The 22,205-nt window shown below is 40.7% G+C and overlaps 1 protein-coding gene across 2 annotated transcripts; it reads left to right on the top strand.

Annotated features, from left to right (window-relative positions):
• Positions 1–96: 96 nt before the first annotated feature.
• si:dkey-19b23.10 (transcriptional-regulating factor 1) lies at positions 97–18,104 on the top strand. Of its 2 annotated transcripts, none has more exons than XM_051429220.1 (11): positions 97–309; positions 10,201–11,591; positions 12,231–12,460; positions 13,982–14,181; positions 14,344–14,498; positions 14,687–14,790; positions 15,028–15,088; positions 15,818–15,906; positions 16,626–16,748; positions 17,127–17,227; positions 17,368–18,104. In XM_051429220.1, exons 2-11 carry the CDS (start codon positions 10,229–10,231, stop codon positions 17,897–17,899), a joined length of 2,958 nt encoding a protein of 985 aa, XP_051285180.1. In that variant the 5' UTR covers positions 97–309; positions 10,201–10,228; the 3' UTR covers positions 17,900–18,104. The 2 variants fall into 2 exon arrangements, with proteins under 2 accessions (XP_051285180.1, XP_051285179.1); XM_051429219.1 differs by lacking the exon at positions 97–309 and adding an exon at positions 8,350–9,126.
• Positions 18,105–22,205: the final 4,101 nt, after the last annotated feature.

Here is a 22,205-nt window from a genome sequence, read left to right on the forward strand (position 1 = left end):
TTATGACACAGCTTGACACACACACACACACACACACACACACACACACCTGAACGCACACACACACATACACACACACACACACACACAGTGGCATTATGACAAGGTGGATGAAAGGCTGAAATCAACTGAAAGAACGACAGTGGCCGATAATCTTTGATGAAACTGCATGTCTCTTTCTCTCTCTCTCGCTCGCAGTCTCTCTCTCCTCCCCCTTTCTCTCACACATGTCTACCTACCAGCAAACCATAGACACATGCATTTCACTGCCACTGACACTGATCTCTCACCGTAATGACAACTTAACAGGTAAGAATTCATTTTTACTCTTGTTACAGTTGAGAGTTTTTTTGTTTAAGCACTTTGAGGCAGGAGTCTTTCAGGATGAGTTTAGAGGAAGTTAAACTTAAACCCAACATTAGCATTATTAGCATACGCTCACACTACTAAAACACACCTGTCCCCCCCCCGAGTCCTCTTTATCTGACATCACTTAACAGTTACTTTTATCCAAGGGAGCCATGTTTTTGCTAACTTAACTAATAAAATGTACATCTGAAGGTGGCCATTTGTAGGGGTTTCATAGGTCTAATGTTAAATGATTAGATGTGAACGTGGATTTTGATAGCAGCATGTAAATGTAGTCCAGTTAAAATTCACAAATCTGCCCAATTCAGGTCACAAAGAGGGAGATACATTTTGACATTAGAGGGCTGAGATGTGTGTTGTGCACAAATAAGTGCCTGCAAGTCGATATTAGGACGATATCCATTATATTTCATACATTTGCACTTAGACAGATGAAGGGAAACTGTAAATGAACTGTATTCTCCTGCTTTTTTACTTCCGAAATCTATCAAATTGTCCTAATGAGAGTATTTTGATCAGAAAATGTGCTCTCAGATAATATCTAATCAGCTTGATTGATAAGAAGTTCAATGCATAGTGCATGAGTAAAACCAGACAATGACAAACTGTACAATACTGAGCTCTGAGCCTCAACATCACTTGTTGCATTTCAGTGTTACCCGCAACAACATTTGCTTACACCAAACATGTTCTTCTACAGAGGCTTAAAAACGACCGCATGCTTGACTTTGTTCCTTGTTTAGATATCTTGATATGATAAACCAGAGCCTCAGTGTGTACCCCCTGACCCACTTACAGTTTTACATGTAAATGTTAATGACAGCAGAAGTCCTTGAAGTATAGGATGTAACCATTAATATACTAAGCTTTTATAAGAATCTACTACTAACTCCTGCTGTAATTAAAGTTATATAGGTCAGTTTTTGTTGAAAATGCTTGAGTCATTTTGAAGGTTGTATAATATTTAGTCTAGCCAAACTGAAGAGGAAGAGTTTGTATTCTTGGTACTGTTTTTGCCCTCCTTTGATTTGGTGACCTCCTTTGACATCTGCAGACAGAACGGGAGCAACAACTGCTTTTGTGTTGTTGTTGTTTTTTACTTTTTACGGCATGAATTCAGAATTTCAGCGTCTGTGTCAACGAAGGCCCGAGTTAAAAACATCTGCATTCAACATTTTTCGCTGCTCAACGTGAAAATCAAATCCAGATGAACCTGAATTGAGTCGAATTGCCTTCTTGCTCTACCAGTACTCATCTTTAAATGGCTTCAGTTGCATTGTTCGTGGGCTTTCACACTGTCTGGAAGAAGGCTTGAAATGAGGAAACGGAAGAAGGTTGCAATGGATTGCAGTGCATTTCAGTTTTATCCAGAGACGTATGAAGATCAAGGAGGATTCAAAGAAGTAGTCCACTGTTCGTAATATTAACTTACCAGGCCTCTGATATACAATGCTTCTAAGTAGTCAACAGACTAAAACACAAACTAAATGAATGCATAAGAATTCACCTCCATCTAGTACTGTCTTAAGCAGTGCAGGTGCCTCTGGCAGCAATAATAGACATCTTGACGCAGCAGTCTTTCCGCATTCTTTGCAAAAGTGCTCAACCTCTGTTAAGTAACACTGGCGGCGCGAGTCATCAGAAATTTTACGTTCTCTCACATATTCTGGTCTGAATTTTGACTTGAACATTGCTCAACATTAATGTCTAATTCTTCACCTTTTTCTGTGTAGCTTTGGCCTTATGTTTCACAAGGGCTGCAGAGAAGCATCCCCACTGTATGATGCTGAACATGCTTCAGGGTGAGGATGGTGCTGATGTGGTATTTAGTATGATAGCCAGAAGGCTAAATTTTACTCCATTCACGCTGTAAAACTACTTGGTTTGCCTTTTGACAGACGACCTGAGATGTCATGTGACATCTTTTCAACAGTGGTTTTTTGCTCTGGCATGAAGTTGCTGCCGGTGAAGCATCCGGAAAACAGTTGTCGTGTGTACAGTGTCTCCCTTCTCAAATGTGGAAACCTGTGGTCCCCTCAGTTGCTGTAGGCCTCTAAGTGGCCTCCCTCTCTACTTAGCTTCCCATGCAGACACCCAGTTATTGAAGGCATATAGTCATTGCCTACAATATTCCTTTATCTTTATGGTGCAGTTCAGAAAGGAAATCGAGTGTGTGTAACCTAAAATCACTTGACTACAAACAGAGGATCGCCACTGAAATTAATATGAAACTTCTAATCAATCGACTGCGGCAGTGGTGAATTAGGTGTGTTAAAGTGAAAAGAGTTAATGTTTGCGAAATCTACTATTTTGTACTTTATATTTGAACTTCTTTTAGATCCATTTGTAGTTATGTAGTGAAGTTATTTTCTTCATAAATTCTCTTCATTAATCCTAGCTTCATCCAGTTTGATTTAAAGATGTGAAAAATAAGACATGAAAAACTCAACTCTATAAAATATTTTGTCCTATTTGGCGTTTTTCATATTGCTATATTACTGCGGGTTTTACTGTAGTTATGCAGACATCAAAGTCACTATAAAATGTAAAGCTACAGCAGTGGGAAACCTGGAGTGAAAGACGCTACAGTAACGCAGATGATATCCATCATCCATCTCATTAGCAGCAAGCAGACTGTGGGTAGATGTTAATATAAGGCGTTTTGCCTCTTCACTGTTGATCCGATTTAATATGACTGCACCGATCACTGCCTGGTTATTGATCACTGCTCACTCACCAGTTTCCAGGACTGGCTATGCTGATCATCAGGAAGTCCTCTGTTGGAGTGCATTTAGACGGATTAACTATTTTGCATTGAGCAAAATTTCCAAAATTGTTTGAGAATTTTGTTTGGGTGAAGAGTGGCCTTCGAAACACATTGCTCAAGAAAATAGCTTTTTAAACATTTTCTTTTATAGTAAAAGTAGAATGATGTTAACCGCAAAAAGTCTAAACATGAAGTTCATCTGCAGGTTTTGTGTTGCTGTCTTTAAACTTGAAGTACAATAAAATTCTAATGGTCCTTGAGGGAAAACTGGTTATGGTCATGGGATGGCCCCAGTGTCTATATACTAGTAATAATAGCATAGATTAGGACCTGTGCAAATACTGCGCTCTCATCACAACCTGAATGACCAAGACATGTTGCAGCTTTCATTTCTGACACTGGTATTTTTATCAGAAGAATAGATCGACTCTAATTCCTTTTATTCTAAAGCATACAAAATCCGGCATCTGAATGCAATATTTAATATTTGTTTACTCCGAGTTAATCATTTTACTGGCAGTTTAGCCCTATGCACTCACCAGAACTATAGTATGTTTAGCAGCGTATCAGCGGCCAATTTCAAGTGCAAAAATACACAATACTGTATTTTATTATATATTTACAATACTGCACATCAAAATACATTATTAGTTTGAATTTTGTGATAGCTTAAAGAATCTAAGCATCATGATGTCACATGAATTATGCTAATATATTTGTAATATGTGCCTTTTAATTCTTTCAGTTCACCGTCCCTTGACCTCTGTGACCTTTCTTTGAATGGATCATTTTATTCAGAACTCAGACCCTTGCAATAATAAATTATAATTGTTGGTATTTTCTGCATCCATGTATTTGGAATTCAAAATAATGGAAAGTGTCATATTGCCAGTATCGTTCTGTATCAGCAGTGTCACATGTTTGCAGTTTTGTGTGTGATCAGATTTAATCACAATGAAATTACGGACGTTAACCACATAGATGGACATGATCGTAAAGTTGCCATTAATTTCTAAGTACAGCTACAACATGATGCTGCAGAAAATTTAAAGTTGGAAGCTTTATAACGTTCTTAGCTCTTGAAAAAGTTGGTGTATGGGTTATTGGAGATTACAGTTTACAGTTTAGGTCAATTAGTGCACCTTTAGACTACAGCTTAAACACGGTCGTCCCTTTGGTCCTGGTCTTACGTAAGAATGCGCATCCAACTTTTGGCGCATTTCACCTTGTATATTAATAAATGAAGGTCCATCACGTGAAACTGACATTAGAATGTCCCGTGATATTCCCTGTGGAACCACGCATTGTAGAACAAAAAGAAATGTGGCATTGTGTTGTAATTACTGTATTCGATAATTTTGTGTACTTTTTATAAATGCTTTCAGGTGGCTCTTCCTGTGGTGCAAACTGAAATGGTTTATTTTACTTAAAAGAAGCCTGTAACAGTCTTTAGAAGTGTGTAGCGTTGCAGTCAAGTGTGCACAGCGGGGTCTTTTTTGGCTTGTGTTCTTGTTTTAGACGCAAAAGCTCTGTTTCAGGCGCACATTTAATCATTTGTAAAAGCACCATATGCATTAAAAAGAAAAATATGCAATATGCAATTCCAGCCACATTATTTTTTATTTTAAATACATCAAAGTCATCAGACTTTCCTGCAACTCTTTCTGCATAACACGCAAACCTGCCTGGGGTCCCCTGTGAATCTCTGGTGTGTATCTTATGTTTGTGTCTACCACTGAAATACTGATCCTAAGCAATTCCAAGTGATAAACCAAAAAGCATAGCTCAGACACAGGAATTAGTTCCCCTGCACCGAAGCAAATCCAGGTTCAATGTGAATATATTTTAAAAAAAATACAACTTTGTGTCTACTATTTAGCTTTTGTTTTATAAAATGTTACCATACTGTCTGACAGTGTTTCAGACATAATATCTTTAACACACTTTCCATGACTGATTTTCCAAACGATTTTCGTTAACAAATGGGGATCATTCGGCAATACAGGTACACTATCTTTTGAGTTCATCTCTTTATTGATTTGCATGAAAGACATTCAAGGAAAATATTATATTTTTTAACAAAAGTCTCTTTCACCTTCTCCTTGAGTGATGAGCAGTTTGGTAGCAGTTTCACTTTTGTGCGTTCAGTATTTTATATACACCATCTTGTACTGTCCGTTACACTACATCTACAGCGTCAGCATGGGCCATCGTAACAACAAGGTTATTGACGGGGCATTAGCTTATTCCACAAACACCTTGGCATTATCGTTTCAGTGCTGGTAGTCACAAGACTTGTGAGGGAACAACTCATGTTATCTGGTTCTGTAATTTCTCCCTAATCTATTCTGTTACTCTGTTCCCGCCAGTCATCACTTAATTTCTTAGTGACGGAAGGCAGGCTCGCAGAAAAAAAAAGTTGAGAGAAAAAGTCCAGAAGTGCGTCTTTCTTTCCCCCTCCTCTGCTCCCGCAGCTTTTTATAGTTAATTTGAGAGAAAACTAGAGAAACGTCTCCCCCATACTGACTCCTCCGCACTCCCCTTCCACCCTCTCACATCCTTTCATTCACACATGTTTTTATTCGTCTGTTTTCTCATGGTTACGTACATGAATGTATGTATGCAAATGCGTACACACGGGAGACACAGATAACTAGGCGAACATGTCAGAATCTCAGGCGTAAAGAAGGCTGGATGTGCTGAACTGGAGATACAGAGACCAAAAAGTAAAAAAAACAAAAAACTGTAAGAAACCAATTTAATTTGACGCCTTACATTTGAAGGGTTTTATTCCACGAAACTATACTCAGTTTTTGTGATGTCTTTTCTTCGCTGCACTTAATTATCAAATATCTTGAAAGGCCATCATTTTCTTCTGAAACATATGATTAAATTGTAATGAGAGGAGGATTTTTAACCTGTCAGTTTGAATTTAACAAAGTAGTCCCCATGTTGGATGATCAAGACCAATGTAAAAAGTGTCTGGGGAAATGTGCTGTCTCACTTCCCTTTCAGAGGCACATTTTTCAGGACTAATGTTGTTGAGCAGCAGAATCTCACTCCCTGCTGTCAGTCGACTGCATGTTGTTTGGCTGTAAGTGTGCCCACAGAAATGTAAAGATGGCTCAGGTATCGACGCTGATCATCTTTTTGATATTGATATCAGAAAATGTTTTACAGCAGCTCAGGAAACCATCAGATTTAAAATATTTGAATGAAATGTACTGTAGTCATGTTATCTGTAGCAGACTGCACTGGCCTCGAATAAGATGATATAACACATCAATAAAATAAAGTGACCATGTATGCTAATATTGAGGTTATTGTGTCAGACACTTTGTGTAGTCACCACATTATTATCTATTATGCATGTTAATGCTGAGGTTTCCAGCTATGAGAAGTAGTCACACTGTACAGGTGACCTCAGCATTAACATGATCACCTACACACACTGACTCTCTTACATACACACACACACACACACACACACTTTTGCTCCTTTCTCACTCTCACTTTGGCCACTGTACCACACGTGATAAAGTTTTTTACTATTACTAATCAGTGATTTGTTGGAGGATTCTGTCCTAATCCAAATATATATAATGCTAAATTGATTGGTGAACACATTTCGAAAAACCTTTTCATCCAAACTGGGATCCGTTTAACAAAAGCGATTTGCGAGCACTGCTTGCACTCAGAACACAAATGGCTTCAGTATCGCATTTAAAAAAACAAAACAAAAACTGTCACTCACAAATTGCATCTGTGAGGGTCGGGCAAGTTTAGTATCAGCTCGACAGGGTTACCATAGCTCAGTGAAAATGACAGTTTCATCAGAAAGGTATTTACGTCCCTGATTTCGCAACAGATGCTGTCATTTTCAATACAATATTCACAGTTTACAAGATTCAGAAAGTAGCGAAGTACATTAACTCCAGTGGTGTACAGACGTGCAACCGGGAGGTGATGACACATCCCTTGAGGATTTCATTCAAGATTTTATACATTTAATTTGTACATTTCATAGTTGACCATATGTTATACATACCATATGCTGTTATTTCGCATTGTACTGTTTACTGCATTGTACTACAATTGAATTTACAAATGATGATCATTAAGATTCTAAAGATGAATTGCTTCAGTTTTAACAACTAACAATACTGCAAGAAGTTAACATTAAGCTAACATCACCCTGATCACCAAAACAATAAAAAATACTGCCAATATGTTCATACATCATTAATTTACCATTATTTGGATTTTGCTCGAATGTCAATTTTTTTGTCTTTTGGGGCTTCTACTTAGTAATATAGTATTTTTATATTTTAATGCAGGAAATTAGTGTTCACTTGTCACACAATTTAGTACCACTAACTGTATTTAAACTGCTTTAGCGTTGCCTGTCCTGTCTGTGCTTAACAGGCTTGTGTGTGCACGGGTGTGCGTCAGAAGTCACTGAAATTGCTCACAGACCTGCGGACCTGTCAGCGGTTATGTTTGAGGTTACGTGTGCGTGTTTGAGTGGGTGTTTTAAGGCTAAATGACATAACAAAGGTAGAAAACAGCATATTGACATGTTAAAGGTTCAAGGTACAAACTTTGTGTGTATGTGGGTGAGTGGGTGGGTGAGTAGGTGGGGCTGCAGGGTGTTTAGAGGGTTCCCTGAACCTCATCGTTTGTCGCCGTCTTCCTTCCTGTTTCATTCTTTCTCACTTCCTGTCAGCTGACTCAGCCGGAGAATCTTGATCTGGTAAACATCTACGCTACCGCCTCTGCATACACACTCTCACACACATGCTCACACATACACATACACTTACTACATGTACTGTATGTAGGCACACAAAGATGTTTGCGTGTACATTCACACATTCTGAAAGACACAAACATTGATATTTCACACATACACACACCTTTATCACACTTATTACTTGGGCAAAAATGTTACTAAGGTCAACCAAAGTAGCACCTTATACCTACAGGCTGCAGTTTTATAATACATGTGTATTTATATAACTGAAGGTGCTAAAAGTGTATCAACTGCTGATTAAAAAGTCTTTAAGATTTAAGACATCCCCGAGTGTTTTAGTAACCTAAGCATGTTTAAAAAAAAGGAACTACAGAAAAGAACAACAATAAAAGAGAAGAGTGCCAAAAAGGGGGTGGGACAAGAACATAGATGCACACCAAAAAGCAGAAAGGACAAGAAGACTGAGGAAAGCAGAGAGATGAAAAGCCAGCAAACGGAAGAAGAAAGGCAGGACAAGAGAGAGAGAGAAAACAAAGTTGGGCACATGGTGAGACAGAGAGAGATAAGGACAGGCAAAGAGACGGAAAGAGAGACAGAGAGATGGAGGAGGGGGGCAGAGAGATAAAGATAGCTGAAAGGAGGGAGATCCGTCAGCGTTTGTTTCCTCAGGATGTGGTTACCACGACGACGAAAAGGCAGAGAGGCAACATCACTACCCGCTGGTCCCCTCTGACACCTGCAAATGAGTGTGAAAGTCAGAGTGTGTGTGTGTGTGTGTGTGTGTGTGTGTGTGCGCGCGTGTGTCTGAATGTACGTGTATATCAGCGAGTAAATGAGTGCGTAAGTGAGTGTGTGTGCGCTTATGTTTGTGAAAGAGACAATGTATCTGGTGGTCTGTGTATCTGGTTGCGTGTTTGTGTCCATTTTGTTTTATGTGTGACAGACTGTGTGTGCGTGTGTCTGTGTGTGTGTGTGTGTGTGTGTGTGTGTGTGTGTGTGCTGTCAGAAGATACACAGCTAAGAGAGAGAGAGAGAGAGACAGACAGATAGGAAGGACTATGTGAGAGGTTGAAAAATCTGAAGGGGGAAATAATTAGAACACTCGAGACAGTGGCGAGAGAAGCAAAAAAAAAAGTCAGAGAGAACGATGAAGAAAATCAGAAGAACAACTAGGACCCGAAAACATGAACAACAGAAGACGAACATATGTGAAAAGGAAATTAAGCGCCAAAGACTGGTAAAAAAAACAACAACCTCAAAACGTATACAGTGTATTTGTCTCTTCATCTCATCTTCCTTCGTTCTTTCTCTTTCTGACTCATTCAGTGTCCTATTTAGAGCAGAATGTGGTTGTGAGGAAGAAAGACCAACGAAAGACTTACAGATTTACTGCAGCGCGACGTAAATGTTTGCAGTATGTCTGTTCTTAAAGTGAATTTCTAACAACTTGCCGTGCTCTTGAAACATTCTTTTTATGAATATTACAATCACAGTAACAATAGAAAAACATTATTTTATCAAACACTTATGAACTCGCACTGCTTTTTGTTGAACGTAGCATTGCGTTTGCTTGCAAACTTACCTTGTCTTTAGCTTCTCCTTCTCCTGTGTTGCCAGTTTGGCCCAAGGGCTAATGCATTTTTCTTCAGTTTATGTTGCAGACATTTCCAAGCACAACGGATAATCTGTCACCTGTTTTGTGGGGCACTCAACAGGAATACGCATGCTAAAAAATCTGAGCTTGATTTGGAATAAAGAAGGTGCCCTTACTGTACGTTGGCAGCCTGCATAATTCATTTTAGGCAGATATGGTAAATGTGTATGAATTATCAGAAAATGACCTTAATACTTGAAGGGTTCTGTACAAACCATTTATGGACAGAGGATTTATGAGATGTGATAGCATCTGCCTACTCCGGTTACTTGAAACCAGCCTGTTTTCCCAGCACTTAATATCTACCTATCTACTTAAAAAGTGGTGTTAGCTGTTAATCTTGGGGATGAAGCCTTTACTGTAACCTAATCTCATTGATCATATACTTCAGTAAACTGAAATCATAAGCTGGTGTCCGATGTACCAAGGCTGAGTCCTTGCTGCAGCAACTGTTGGTTCGAGTCCGACCTGTGGGCCTTTGCTGCGTGTCATCCCCTCTCTCTCCCCCCTTCCTGTCAGTCTTCACCTGTTCCATCTAATCATATCTAAATACTAATGAGGCACCATGTTTGGTGACAGCTAAGGAAATAAAGCGCTAATGTTACATTATTGTATTTGTTTGTTCCTACTTACCCTGTTTCTGTCTGCCTCCTGTAGGCACTCTAGCTACACCCAGCGAGCCATCATGGACGACCGATCATCCACCCAATCCTTCCCAAACATCCACCACCATCGCCACCGCCCATCTTTTCACCTCACCTTGCCCAGCCTTCAAGACCCTGAAGTAGGATACCCGTCCTCTCAGCCTGCCCTGGACTCTCAATATGGAAGTAGAGGGGAAGAAGCCACAACCTCCTTCCTGACTTCCAGCACCTCTTCTGGGGGAAGGAGGGCGAGCAGTGGGGTTGACAGAGGCTTGCTTAACACAAGTGGTAGCGGTTTGGATGGAGATGCTAACTTGGGAGGCCATCTTGACGGAGAAGGAGGGTTAGGCGGCCATTTTGCCGACCCTTGGTATGGGAGTAGCAAAAAAGAGCAAGTTTGGGAGGACGGGAAAAGTTGTGAAAGCGCTGCAGATGATTTTTATAGTAAAGGTGATTGCTACAGTAACGCAAATGATGTTTTTTACACCATGAATTGCAGCAACGAGGACGGAGTCAGGCGTAAACTCAGAGCAAATTATAATAATTATGCTCATGCTAGCTATGAAGCTAAAGGCGAAACAGTTTACAATAGGGAGGCTAACGTTAGCCATTTTACTAAACAAACTACTTCCTACAACAGAAGTGCGGCAGGGAGCTTTAGTGACAGCAGCGTAGAGTTTTGTAGGACTGACTCAAGAGTGAGTGATAATTATTTAGGAAGAGAAGAAGATTATGGGTCCAGCTGTGGCTCAGGCAAGGATCAGCTTCAGCCTCTTGAGGTTGAAGGACCGTGGCTCAGTGTCTCTCCGTCGAGTCAGTCCGGAGATGGCAGGTTGAGAGGGACAGCAGACAGCCTCACTTTGACCTCGGGGTGCCTACCGCAGAGATCACCTCTCAGCAGCGGGACGTACATTCAGAAACTGGACTCTTTCTCCGAGGCTTTCCTCTCCCAGCGAAAGAGAAGATGCCCTGTGATTCCAATCGGGAATTCCTCTGGACAAATCTGGGACTATGGAGTAGAGAGAGGAGAAAGCCCTGGATTGGTCAAGTCAAGGCACAGCTGTGCTTTTGATTCGGACTCCTACCTGCCTCCCTCCTCCTCTTCTTCACCTGCTCACCCCTCTTCTTCTCACCTCATGTCTTCCGTTCTTAGTCCTCCGCCCACACCTCTACCTCCTCCCTCGCACTCGCCTTCCAAGATGGACTCTCCCGGTGCGTTCGGGGGCACCGGACATTCAGTGTCCCAGGGGGATGAATCACTTGCTGCGCTCCAGTTTTTCGCTTCCCACCTTCAGTCTCTCCCGTCAATCCATTCCCCCCAGATGATATGGAAGTTTCCACTTTCTAGTAACATCGAGGGAAACCTGAGATCTTCTCACGGCGGTGACTATGGCAACATCACAGGTAAGCTACTGTATGTGCATTTTTGTGAATGAAAGCATGGTAGCGAGAAGAACATAACATTTTTTATTTAGAGTTTGCCATAACTGCTTCTGAAAGACAAAACTGAAATAGAGTAATAAATAGAGAGTATACTTAAACATGAACTTTATTTTTCCCCCTTACACAGAAAACCACAGGTTAATACCCTCATGTTAATTTACGGGACATGTGGGTTTTAGTAGGTGAACTTGTGAAATTTCCCATTTCCCGTATGCAAATTACATTTTCACTTTTCAGATTTTCATGTATGAAACCATTTGTATAAGACGTCTTTTGTACTATTTTATGCAATGTGAAAACTTTAAGAACTACCATACAGCAGGCTATATCCAGGATGTATGCTTAGAGTTCACATGTGCTTTTTCACAAGAATTGATAGTGTTTTCAACCAACAAACACCTTCTGTCAGTGTCTGCTGTAACACTTTCCTGTCTGCACAGAGAACAGTGATGTCTTGTTTTTTTTCCCCCCGTTTTGTTTTGTCTGACTGTCTGCCACGCTCAAAATGATCAAGCAGTTTTACAGCACAGACCATTATGGAGCACTGACAACATCATGAATTTCTACTGTTCTTGTCCTCCCCCTTTCTCTTTTTTCTAGCCTCACACAACATCCTTCAGTCTCCAGAATCACCATTCCTCACGTCGCTCCACCCACCCAGTACACTCTGTCCTTCCAATACTCCATCCCTTCATTCCTCCTTCCATCTTCCCTCTCATCCATCTCACCTTTCCGGCCAACAACATGAGGCAGCAGAAAAGATAGCCCCTTACACGGTGACCCAGAAAGTAAAGAATGGACCCGCCAATCTGAACCAATCACAGCTGCAGGTACAGTACGCCACGTCTACTCATTTTCACACATAGAATTAGAAATCAATAAATTGTTTTATATTTATTTTTTTTTCATTGAAGTTAAGCTTATCACTTACTCTAAATAGTGGTCAAGCAGATAATTTAATTAATTTTAATTTTTTTATCTTTCGATTTTTAAAATTAATTAAATTACTTATGTGATGTGATAATTAATGTGTTAAATTTGACAGCATGTGACACCAAACTAGGGTGGCAGCTGGGGTAGGCAGGCATTTCTTACCGCCCCTGCTTTAGACATCAACGTTTTGTCCACTACTTTGGTTTATTGCCAAATAATTACTTGTGTTCAGTGCAAATGATTAAATGTTAGCATGCTAAGAACATTGAAAAAAATTATACCTGCTAAACAGCCGCATGTAAGCATTGTCATTGTGTGAATGTTAGCATTCTGATGTCAGCATTGCAGCCTCACAGAGCTGCTAGCACGGCTGTAGACTAAAAGACCCACAGCCAGCCTGTAGTTAGCTCATTAGCACAATGTGTGTGAATAAGCAACCTGCACTTTCTCCTACAAGTAATGTGACTTTGAGCCAAGCAGCATTTGGTTTTTATTTGTACCTGTAATCATGCAGGCCAGGGACATAGAAAAGATCCCTTAAAGAGAACCTCCACAGACATTCATACACTGCTAGCAAACACTAGGCTTCCAGTCCCTCCACTGAGTCACTTTTTCTTTTTCACTGGTCAGTTGCCTGGAATCCTACAATGCCTTGCAAATCAAATTGCTCATGTACCGTTAATGAATGGAAAATGAATGGGGGCGAACTCCGCCTTGCACCACGTTCAGTGGTTCTTTACTGTTTTTTCTTTACCATTTTTATTTGTCTTAGCTTTCTCTTTATTAGTCAGAAAGGACACTTCTGCTGATTGTTTGAACCTCTAGTTACAGGAAGTATCCAGGCCAAAATGATCTTTTACTATGTATAGAAAAGTATAAGTACAAGCTTTATAAGTCTATTCAGAGTAGAGACATTTTGCTTTTCAAGCTCATGAATATCGACCACATTGCATAAGCCACATTTTTACAGTGGGGTTGCCAGGTTTGCGCATTGTCGTCACTTCTGTCGTCTCTTCCATCAATAAAACTCACTGGAGACTGAGTAGCGAGGAGGCAGCGCTCGCCACAGCTGGAGAAGCTGTGATGATGTAGTGGGTGTATACGTAAATGGTTGTTTGTCAAGAAATTACGTTAGTTCCAACAGCAAACCACAGTCTTGGTTTTATTTTTAGAGATGTTGAATAGATGCAGTATGTAAATCAGACAGATTTAGAGTTGGTGAAAGAAAAAATGGCAACCAATTTAGCTCAAAATACATGTTTGAGGAGTTGCTGTTTTAGATGCTTCCAACCCCCCCAAAAAACTTTTAGGTCTTGTCTAAATACTGTCTTTTAGAACTTTTATTTCTGCTTTTGTATATTACTGTGTATTAATCCTAAAAGGCTAACCGCTTTTTCCTTGTGTTCTTGCACCAACAGGCCTCCCCGATCTACACTGGAACTCTATTTTACAGTATCCTTCACTCCTGCAGGGGTCAAAAGAGGGGCCGCTACACTCCTCGACCCCTCCTCAATCCTGTACGCAGGGGGAGGGGGCTGTACTACTCCATCTTATCTCTCCAACATAGAGAGGAGGAAACAGCATGTGGAGAAGAAGACCATAAGGGTGGTGTGTTACCGTAAGTGAAATGCTGTGGGTGCTCAACATTGCGAGAGTGAACATTGAGTGAACAAAAAACTGGCAAATGTATCGCTTGACTGTCTATCACTGTGTGTATTTTGATGCACATTCAGATATACATCTGTATCATTTTTGACCTTTTTCACTTTCTCGCTTTCAGGTATGTCAACGTGGGCCGTGAGTTCCAGGCAGAGCTTCCTCCTTGTTTTGTAGGTGGCAAGGGCTCAGGGCTGTGGTCACCAGAGGAGGCATCCCCTAGGGAACAGTTGCTCTGGAAACCGTGGGGCGAGCTGGAGGCCAACTCACAAGACCAAGGTAAAATAAAGCTTTTTGAATAAATAGCTCGAAGTAATAATGGCGCAGAAAATGTCAGGGTAGATAGACAAGATAGACCCTGAAAAAATTTGGTTCATTGTCAGTCATGACTAACGACTTGTGTGTGTGTGTGTGTGTGTGTGTGTGTGTGTGTGTGTGTGTGTGTGTGCGTGTGCCTGAATGAACAGTGGAGAAGCTGCTGTCCATGTGTAGTTCCAGCTGTTTACCAGGAGGGGGCAGTAACACAGAGCTGGCCCTGCACTGTCTGCACTACTGTCAGGGGAACACAATGGTAATACTGACTGTCTTCATTTATTCTTCATTAATTCTTTTACTATGCACTCATTCTATCATTTTCATCAGTCCTCCATCCACCATGACATACTCCCACGCATCACCCACTCATACTCTTTGTCATTCCTTTCTTTCTTTCTTTCTTTCTTTTTTCATATCCAGTTAGTTCTCTTCAGAACCATTGCATGCCTCATCTTTCTGTTCTCTGCCTCCTCCATCCCTCTCTCCTGTGCAGGCCACACTGGAGATGCTGCTGTTCTCACAGCCCTCGCCAACAGGAGACTACCACTACCCTGGTAAACCTTTGACCTTTGACCTCACTCTCTTGGGTTTCTTCTGCTGTTAAAGGACAATTCCTAAACTATCACCTGGTGTTCAGATAACTCTTTGGCTTGATTTATAGATAATTAACCTGAGTTAACTCTGGTCTCACCCAATTATGTTTTGAGGTGAAATCTCAACAAAAATAGGAAAAGAAGTCAAATGAACTAAAATGTGTTCCAGTGACAACAATCAACAGTTGTTTGCATGTCAAAATGTGAGTCAGCAAAGGGGTAACCATTCCCACTGTACATACAATAGTAGCCTTTGTAGAAATCCAATCCTCCTGCCTCTTTCATCACATGCCACCCCTCTCTTTCTCTCTCTCTCTCTCTCTCTCTCTCTCTCTCTCTCTCTCTCTCTCTCTCTCTCTTTGACTTCCTTTAAATCCACCAAGAACCATGTAAGGTACAGTGTGGGCATTGTTCTGCCCAGTACAGTCCACTCAGGTGGGTTACCTGTCCGCCACATAACAACATTTAGGTGCACTGGTGTACATTGCACTGTTAAAGCAGACAGTCACAGTGGTGTCAGACACATCGTCACCTTTCTTTTCACCAGTTATTGTGGAGTTGCTGCAGGAATTTACCCATTTCACCACAGGTGTTGCGTTACTAAGTCATTTGTTGCAGGGTGACCTGTTGGTATTTGTTTTTATTGTTTCTCATGCCCTCTTTTCCCCTCGGCCTCCTCTCTCTCTGTAGGTAGTGACTTTTGGACAGACAGTGAAAAGAATTTCTTCAGTGCAGCTCTGGGAACTTATGGAAAAGAGTTTTCACTCGTACAGAAAATGGTATAACTATTATTCACGCATTGCTTGTTATTTATGCTGCAATCTTATAATGATTAACCTCTCAGTGCTTTCCTTTTCTAATCTGTCTTTGTCCTAGCATAAAAGTGACTCTTAACTATTTCTGCAACTATTTATATTTATATTTTGTGGATTATAAGATAGTTCAAACCACACTGTAGCAGTATACCGTGTAGCTAGTGTGTAACTGATAAAGCAGTTGTACTCTGATTATGGCGATGCCAAGAAGCCAGAGTAATACTCATGTTTAGCAGGTTCTGTCATCCACATTATCCAGCATGAGGCATGAGCCTCCCCTTCAGCTCATTAAGTCCCTTTACGGTCGCCTTAAGATGGCAGTTATTGTGTGTCTGGCATCTCTAGTCTATCATTTGAGCGGCTGCAAGTGCCATTACCAGATCCAATGGTTATCTTCATTCAACCATACCCAACTATGAGATTACCAAAAGTGCACCACCACTAAAACTCACTGACAGTGAAAATAAAAGACTAGGAATATCAGTTTACAGTGACTGCATCGGTTTGGTTATGTTTTTCTAAAATATGTTGCCTAACATGATATTTGGAATCTTGCTGAGGTAGACATGGAAAAAGTTGTACTGTCAGGTCAATTTTTGAGTGCCAAGTATTCACTGTGTGGGTGTTTGCGTGTGTGTGTGTGTGTGTGTGTGTGTGTGTGTGTGTGTGTGTGTGTGTTGCAGGTGAAGACGAAGTCCACGTGCCAGTGTGTTGAATTTTTCTACCTGAGCAAGAGACTTCAGGACAAGCAGAAAAAACAGAAGGAGGAGGAGAAAAGAGATGCAGAAATGGAGCAGCAGAAAAATGTAAGAAACACCTAAAAGAAGCAGTCTGGGATTTAGTGTTAAAAACATTTTGCCTCTTGTTAAGAGGCCGCAGCTGATCCAGGGACTCCCACTGATCTTTTGCTTTAGTTCTCAACCTCTTTCTATTGTTCTCTCTTTTCCTGTTGTTGTTGTCCCTTTAGCAATGTGCTTATTGCTGGGATACTCTGTGGCCTTCACTGTGTCATGCAATCTGATCCCTGATAGAAACAGCTTATAGAATAGAAACAAATATATAGTGTTCCTGGTGTAAGAAAGAATTTGGAATATTTGTGAAGGCTTGTGTAGTGACTTAAACGGTTATCCAATGTGGAATGCACCTCAACAAGTCAGTCACGGCAATTGGTCCTGTTTTCATAGGTAACACCCAACTGTCAGCCAGTGAACAGACAGTTTGGACTGGAGGAGGCGGTTCCAGTGCCCTCATTGGCCAGCTTCTTCCCCTGCAAGCTGTGTGGCAAGTGAGTAGGACCATTCATACTAGAGGAAGCTCCTACACAAACTATCTCCATGTTTAGCTTCAGGGTGAGCTAACAGATGGTATCAATTTTCAAGTCTTCTTTCCAAACCTGTCTTTCTGTTTACCCCTTCCTTGCTCCAGAATGTTCTACAAAATCAAGTCCCGCAATGCTCACATGAAGATCCACCGCCAGCCTCAGGAAGATTGGACCGACAGGCGGCTGCAGCACCAGCTCCTCACCCAGCGTCTGGCTCTCAGTCGTTCCACCAACCTCATGCCAACCCCAAGCAGTAATCTGCTCCCACCCCAGGCTCCAGCTCGGACCTTTTCCTCCTCTGCCCTCCCCGGAACACCAAGCAACAACAGCAATGCCGACAATGTCCTCAATTCTGTAACCAATAGCAACGCCATCACTCCCAGCAATGCCAGTGTCCTAGATCCCAGCACCGTGGTAACATATAGCCACATCGCTGCTTCAAACTCTCATGTAATCACTAATACTGATGGTGGAGACTCGAATCAGAGAGAGCCCACCACTGTCTTATCTTTTCACCAATCATGGGGCTCATTCGGACAGGGCCCCGACCCCGTGACCTTCTACTGCAACACAGATGGGAAAGACAATGTAGGAGCTGGGACAGTGGGAGGGAAAGAGCCAATCAACTGGCAGTAAAGTTTAACTCTCCCGCAAGCATTACTACCACCAAGTTCTAAGAATATTCAGAAGTGTGTTTAATTCAAACTAAATTTTTATTCAAAATTAAGTGCTTTTTTCAAACTCAAACTTTTTTATGTTTTTGTAAATTGTGTAATTAAATGTGTTACATATTTAAATGTTTCTTATGCATTTGACATTTGAATAAAATTAGTAACCTATAGTTGTTTTTTGATGTTTCTGACTTCAGTAGAACCACAAATTGTTGCACTTACATGGATTAAACAAACCAGATATAACATGTTAATTTGTGAGCTTTGGAGGTGTTGCGAAGAAGATTTTTTTTACCTTTGGAGAGAGCCAGGCTAGCTGTTTCCAGTCTGTGTGCTAAGCTAAGCTAACTGTCTTCCAGGCTGTAGCTTTATATTTAACAGACGGACGTGGTATTGATCTTCTCATCTAACTTTTGGCAAGAAAGAGAATAAGTGTATTTTCTAAAATATCAAACCATTCCTTTAATTCTCACACAGGACAAGCCAGATTGTACTCACTTCCCCCAAAATGTCCTTGCTCTTAAGTCTAAACCTCCTAGAAATACATGAGCTCACACACATATCCACAGGAACACCCACACACACACTCACAGAGCTTGTTGAAAGGTTTTGATATAACACCATAATGGGCTAATATTGACCTTGGTAGACCATCTCCTCTCTCACAGCTGTCTGAGTACTTGGGTGCCCGGAATTGACCTGTTGATGGTTAACTACACTGATTATGTGTGAGTGTGAGTGTGAGTGTGAGTGTGTGTGTGTGAGTGTGAGTGTGTGTGTGTGTGTGTGTGGGTGTGTGTGTTTTTGACAGTGTCCTGGAAGATGCTGAGGAAAAAGGCATTATGAATGTGCGTGTGTGGGTAGTGTGCACAGTATCTGAGTGAGAGAGTGTCCGCTGAATTTCAGATTCCTCTAAAATGAAGCAAATAAACACTCACGTTGGTAATGACATAAACTTGAGCTGGACATTAAAAATCCACACATAAACAACATCCTGTTCATCATCATCATCATCATCATCATCATAGCACATTTTCAGTATCTAAAAGCTAATGGTCATACTGACTGCAGAGGTGTGTCGTCTCTTCTCTGTCCTCACCTCTACTGAGTTACACCTCTTTGTGGTGGCTCAGATGCCTTTCTCAAGGTGGTGAGCTTTGGTTCCATATCTTCATGAATGTTACTGCCACTGTGACAGAGATAACAGTGTTTGCATGGGTGTGTGTATTGTATAGATAATGGGCCGTATATCCTTCTGTATATCCTTGCTAAAGAAAACCTGTGAGGTAAGGCCCTTGAGTGTACGAGTGCATAGATATGTGTTTGATTTCATGCATCTCTCTATATCCATGTATTTGTGGGCATCATGTGTTTACCCCTGCATGGCTCCTCCCCCTGACGAAAGTCCACCATGTCTAGCACAGTTTGTCTGCCCTCTTTTCTCGGTCTGTTTCTCTGACACCCGTGTTTTTAGATTCTTTCCAACAGTCCCCCTCCCACTTCTCTAATATAGAGTATGAGCTGTTTCTAGTTAATAAATGTGCTCAAGCTGTTGTCAGCTTTGTCCTCTTTTCTTGCTCTTGGGGCCATAGCCTCCAGTATAAATAGTTCTAACTTCCCAGAGCAATGATCAGCATTATAATCGCTGTCATCGGTTGGAGTTTTAGTTTTTGGACTCTTATTGGAAAGTTAAAATTTTGCACGGAATAGGGGGAAATCATAGTGGCAACCAGCAGAAGTCCTGAGTGTTGGCAATATTCAGAGAAAGAGAGGGCACAAGCATGTAGATAAAGGGGGAGAGGGAGACTGGACCAATAGGGTGAAGGAAGGGGGGACTGGGGAGAGAATAAACAGAGAAGTTACTGAGCGGTGGCCATTCACCTATTCATGGAGAGCAACTCTTTGCCAGTTGACTGAGCTCACGGCCCCACCGCAACCCATCCCCACTGTCTCTGATTTGCTGCTTTTCTTTTTGTTTTTCCTCGCTCAAAGTGGTACCAGTGAACAAAAGCAGCCTTTTCAGGACAGTTGTGACAAGGGTATGATACTTAGGAATGCCTTACCAACAAAACTACAGCACTTTTATTGTCACATACACATGGTCTTGTAAAGATATCCTCATACATTAAAGTGTAATAACATATACTGAGTAAAATCAAATAATCAATAGATTGCTGAAGAAAATCAGCATATGATTTATCCTGACATCTTTTATGCATTTAGGTTTTATCACAGATACATTTTTATTCAATACATTATCTCACTCGTTCCTGAAAACTAAAGCAATACAGACTGCATGCACATGTAACATAAGAGACTGATAACAATGTTTTGTCTTTATCTCATTGAGAGGTAGTACTATGTAAAGACTGCTCATAGTGCAAAATAGCCATAATTTAGGGACACTAAAAAAGAACTGCTGAACTTGTGGAAATGCAAAATAAAGTAATTCATAGGTGACTTTAAATGACACCTGACATTGTAGTTTACTACTCTCTTTTTACTTTTATAGGCTAGGACTAGTTAAAGCAAACTTATTTCCTTCTCTTCCTCATCTCCTGCAGAAGAAAGTCTTATATTGAGAGAACTTACTTTGTCCTTCTTGGAAAAATTACCATCTATGAGAAAAGAAGGAAGGATTTCATCTCAGGGTTTTATCACTTGAGCGACACTGTACGTTGGGCCGACAGCTGTCATTGACACAGTTGGAGGTTGGGCTCTATTATGTAACTGGTGGGACAGCCACATTACATTATTATGGAAAAAACTGAAACTTTAAAGTTTTATTCACTATCCTCCTGCTGCTGGCACGCGATATTGTGTGGTGGGGAAAAGCTAAGCCTTAATAATTAATATTATAGGTCAGTAAAATCTGCAGTAGCCTCTTCAGAGGTGTTCTCAGCTGACTTACCAGGTAGGGCAAAAACTACATTGGCATGCTAGAAATTAGTGTCATAGGTGTGGACGATGATAAACACTGACCCCCACCAAACATACTCACTGACATTTGTGCACCCTTTTACATACGCAAAATGACAACAGAATTAATATTAAGAGTCTATTATACAGGGAACGAACCCCATAAAAATTCTTTAAGGTGGATTGAATGTGGCCTAGCTACACCAGCACTGGTGATGCAACACTTTGGCACGCTTGTGGTTGGCCCACTTGGCCTGTCTGAGATGACTCTCTCTGCCTCCAAAGGAGAAACTATGAGAGTATGGTATTAATCACAACCTTTAAGAGACTGCCTGTGTTCAGTGAGAGCTGCAGTGTAAGGTAATCAGAAAAGATAGGTCATATGAACTGTTCAGGAATCCCAAAAGATTAGGTTTGTGTCTCTCTCTTATTGACGAACTAACTCCTTTGACTACATCACTGACTGTCGCATTAATTTTTGCCCCTGCCATAAAGCTGGTTGCTATTGAACGCGTCCTCTTAGGAATGTCATTGACACAGACTTTGTTATCTGGAACCGATAAGAGAACACACAAGAGTTGAAAAACAATCACGTATGAGTAAACCAGTGTGTGATTGTGTCTGTGTGTATTACTGAACTTCTGTCCTTGCATCACAACATGTAAACGTGGATAGGTACAAACAAAAAAAACAACAACTTAAAGATGATTTTATCCCAATAAACCTACAGTTATAGGGTGTATTTCTCCTTTAAATTAGGGTTGGATCAAGCAGGCATTTACAGGTTGGGATCAGTGTTAGAATGTGTGTGTATTGTGTGGTTCTTGAGATAAAAGCACAGTCCTCTATTGTCCACTTCACAAAGCAGGACTACAAAGAACCATTTTAAGAGCCTGTAATCAAATCCTGTCCTTTTCAGTTGTTTTCTGCACCAGCTCTTTTTTCTTTCTTTCATACTGTGCACGACAACATTTACTTCCACTTTTCCTTTCCTCTTCTCGCTTTCTTTACATCATGTTTTACTTTACGCTTCTTGATGAGGAGTTTACTGGCTTAAATGTTCAGAATTAAATTAATATATTCTGCTAATGATGCAGGTTATACACTTAATGTCAAATAAGTAGGCCTACAATAATAAATCAAGGGAAATCGAATTGGTATGTTTTACTATTTGAGTGAATGGAAAACAAAGCTTTTAGAAAAAATAACTTCTCCCCGTAGCCCTCAAGAACAAGCTGTCTGATTTCCATCATTAGAATAATAATAAGCAAAAGCATTATAATGAATGAAAAATCAACAAATGCAAATGGCCTATATTTATATATATTTATTATATCTGTCATAACTGCATC

The sequence above is a fragment of the Dicentrarchus labrax genome, unplaced genomic scaffold (genome assembly GCF_905237075.1).
Source record: "Dicentrarchus labrax unplaced genomic scaffold, dlabrax2021, whole genome shotgun sequence".
NCBI classification, from domain to species: Eukaryota; Metazoa; Chordata; class Actinopteri; family Moronidae; genus Dicentrarchus; species Dicentrarchus labrax.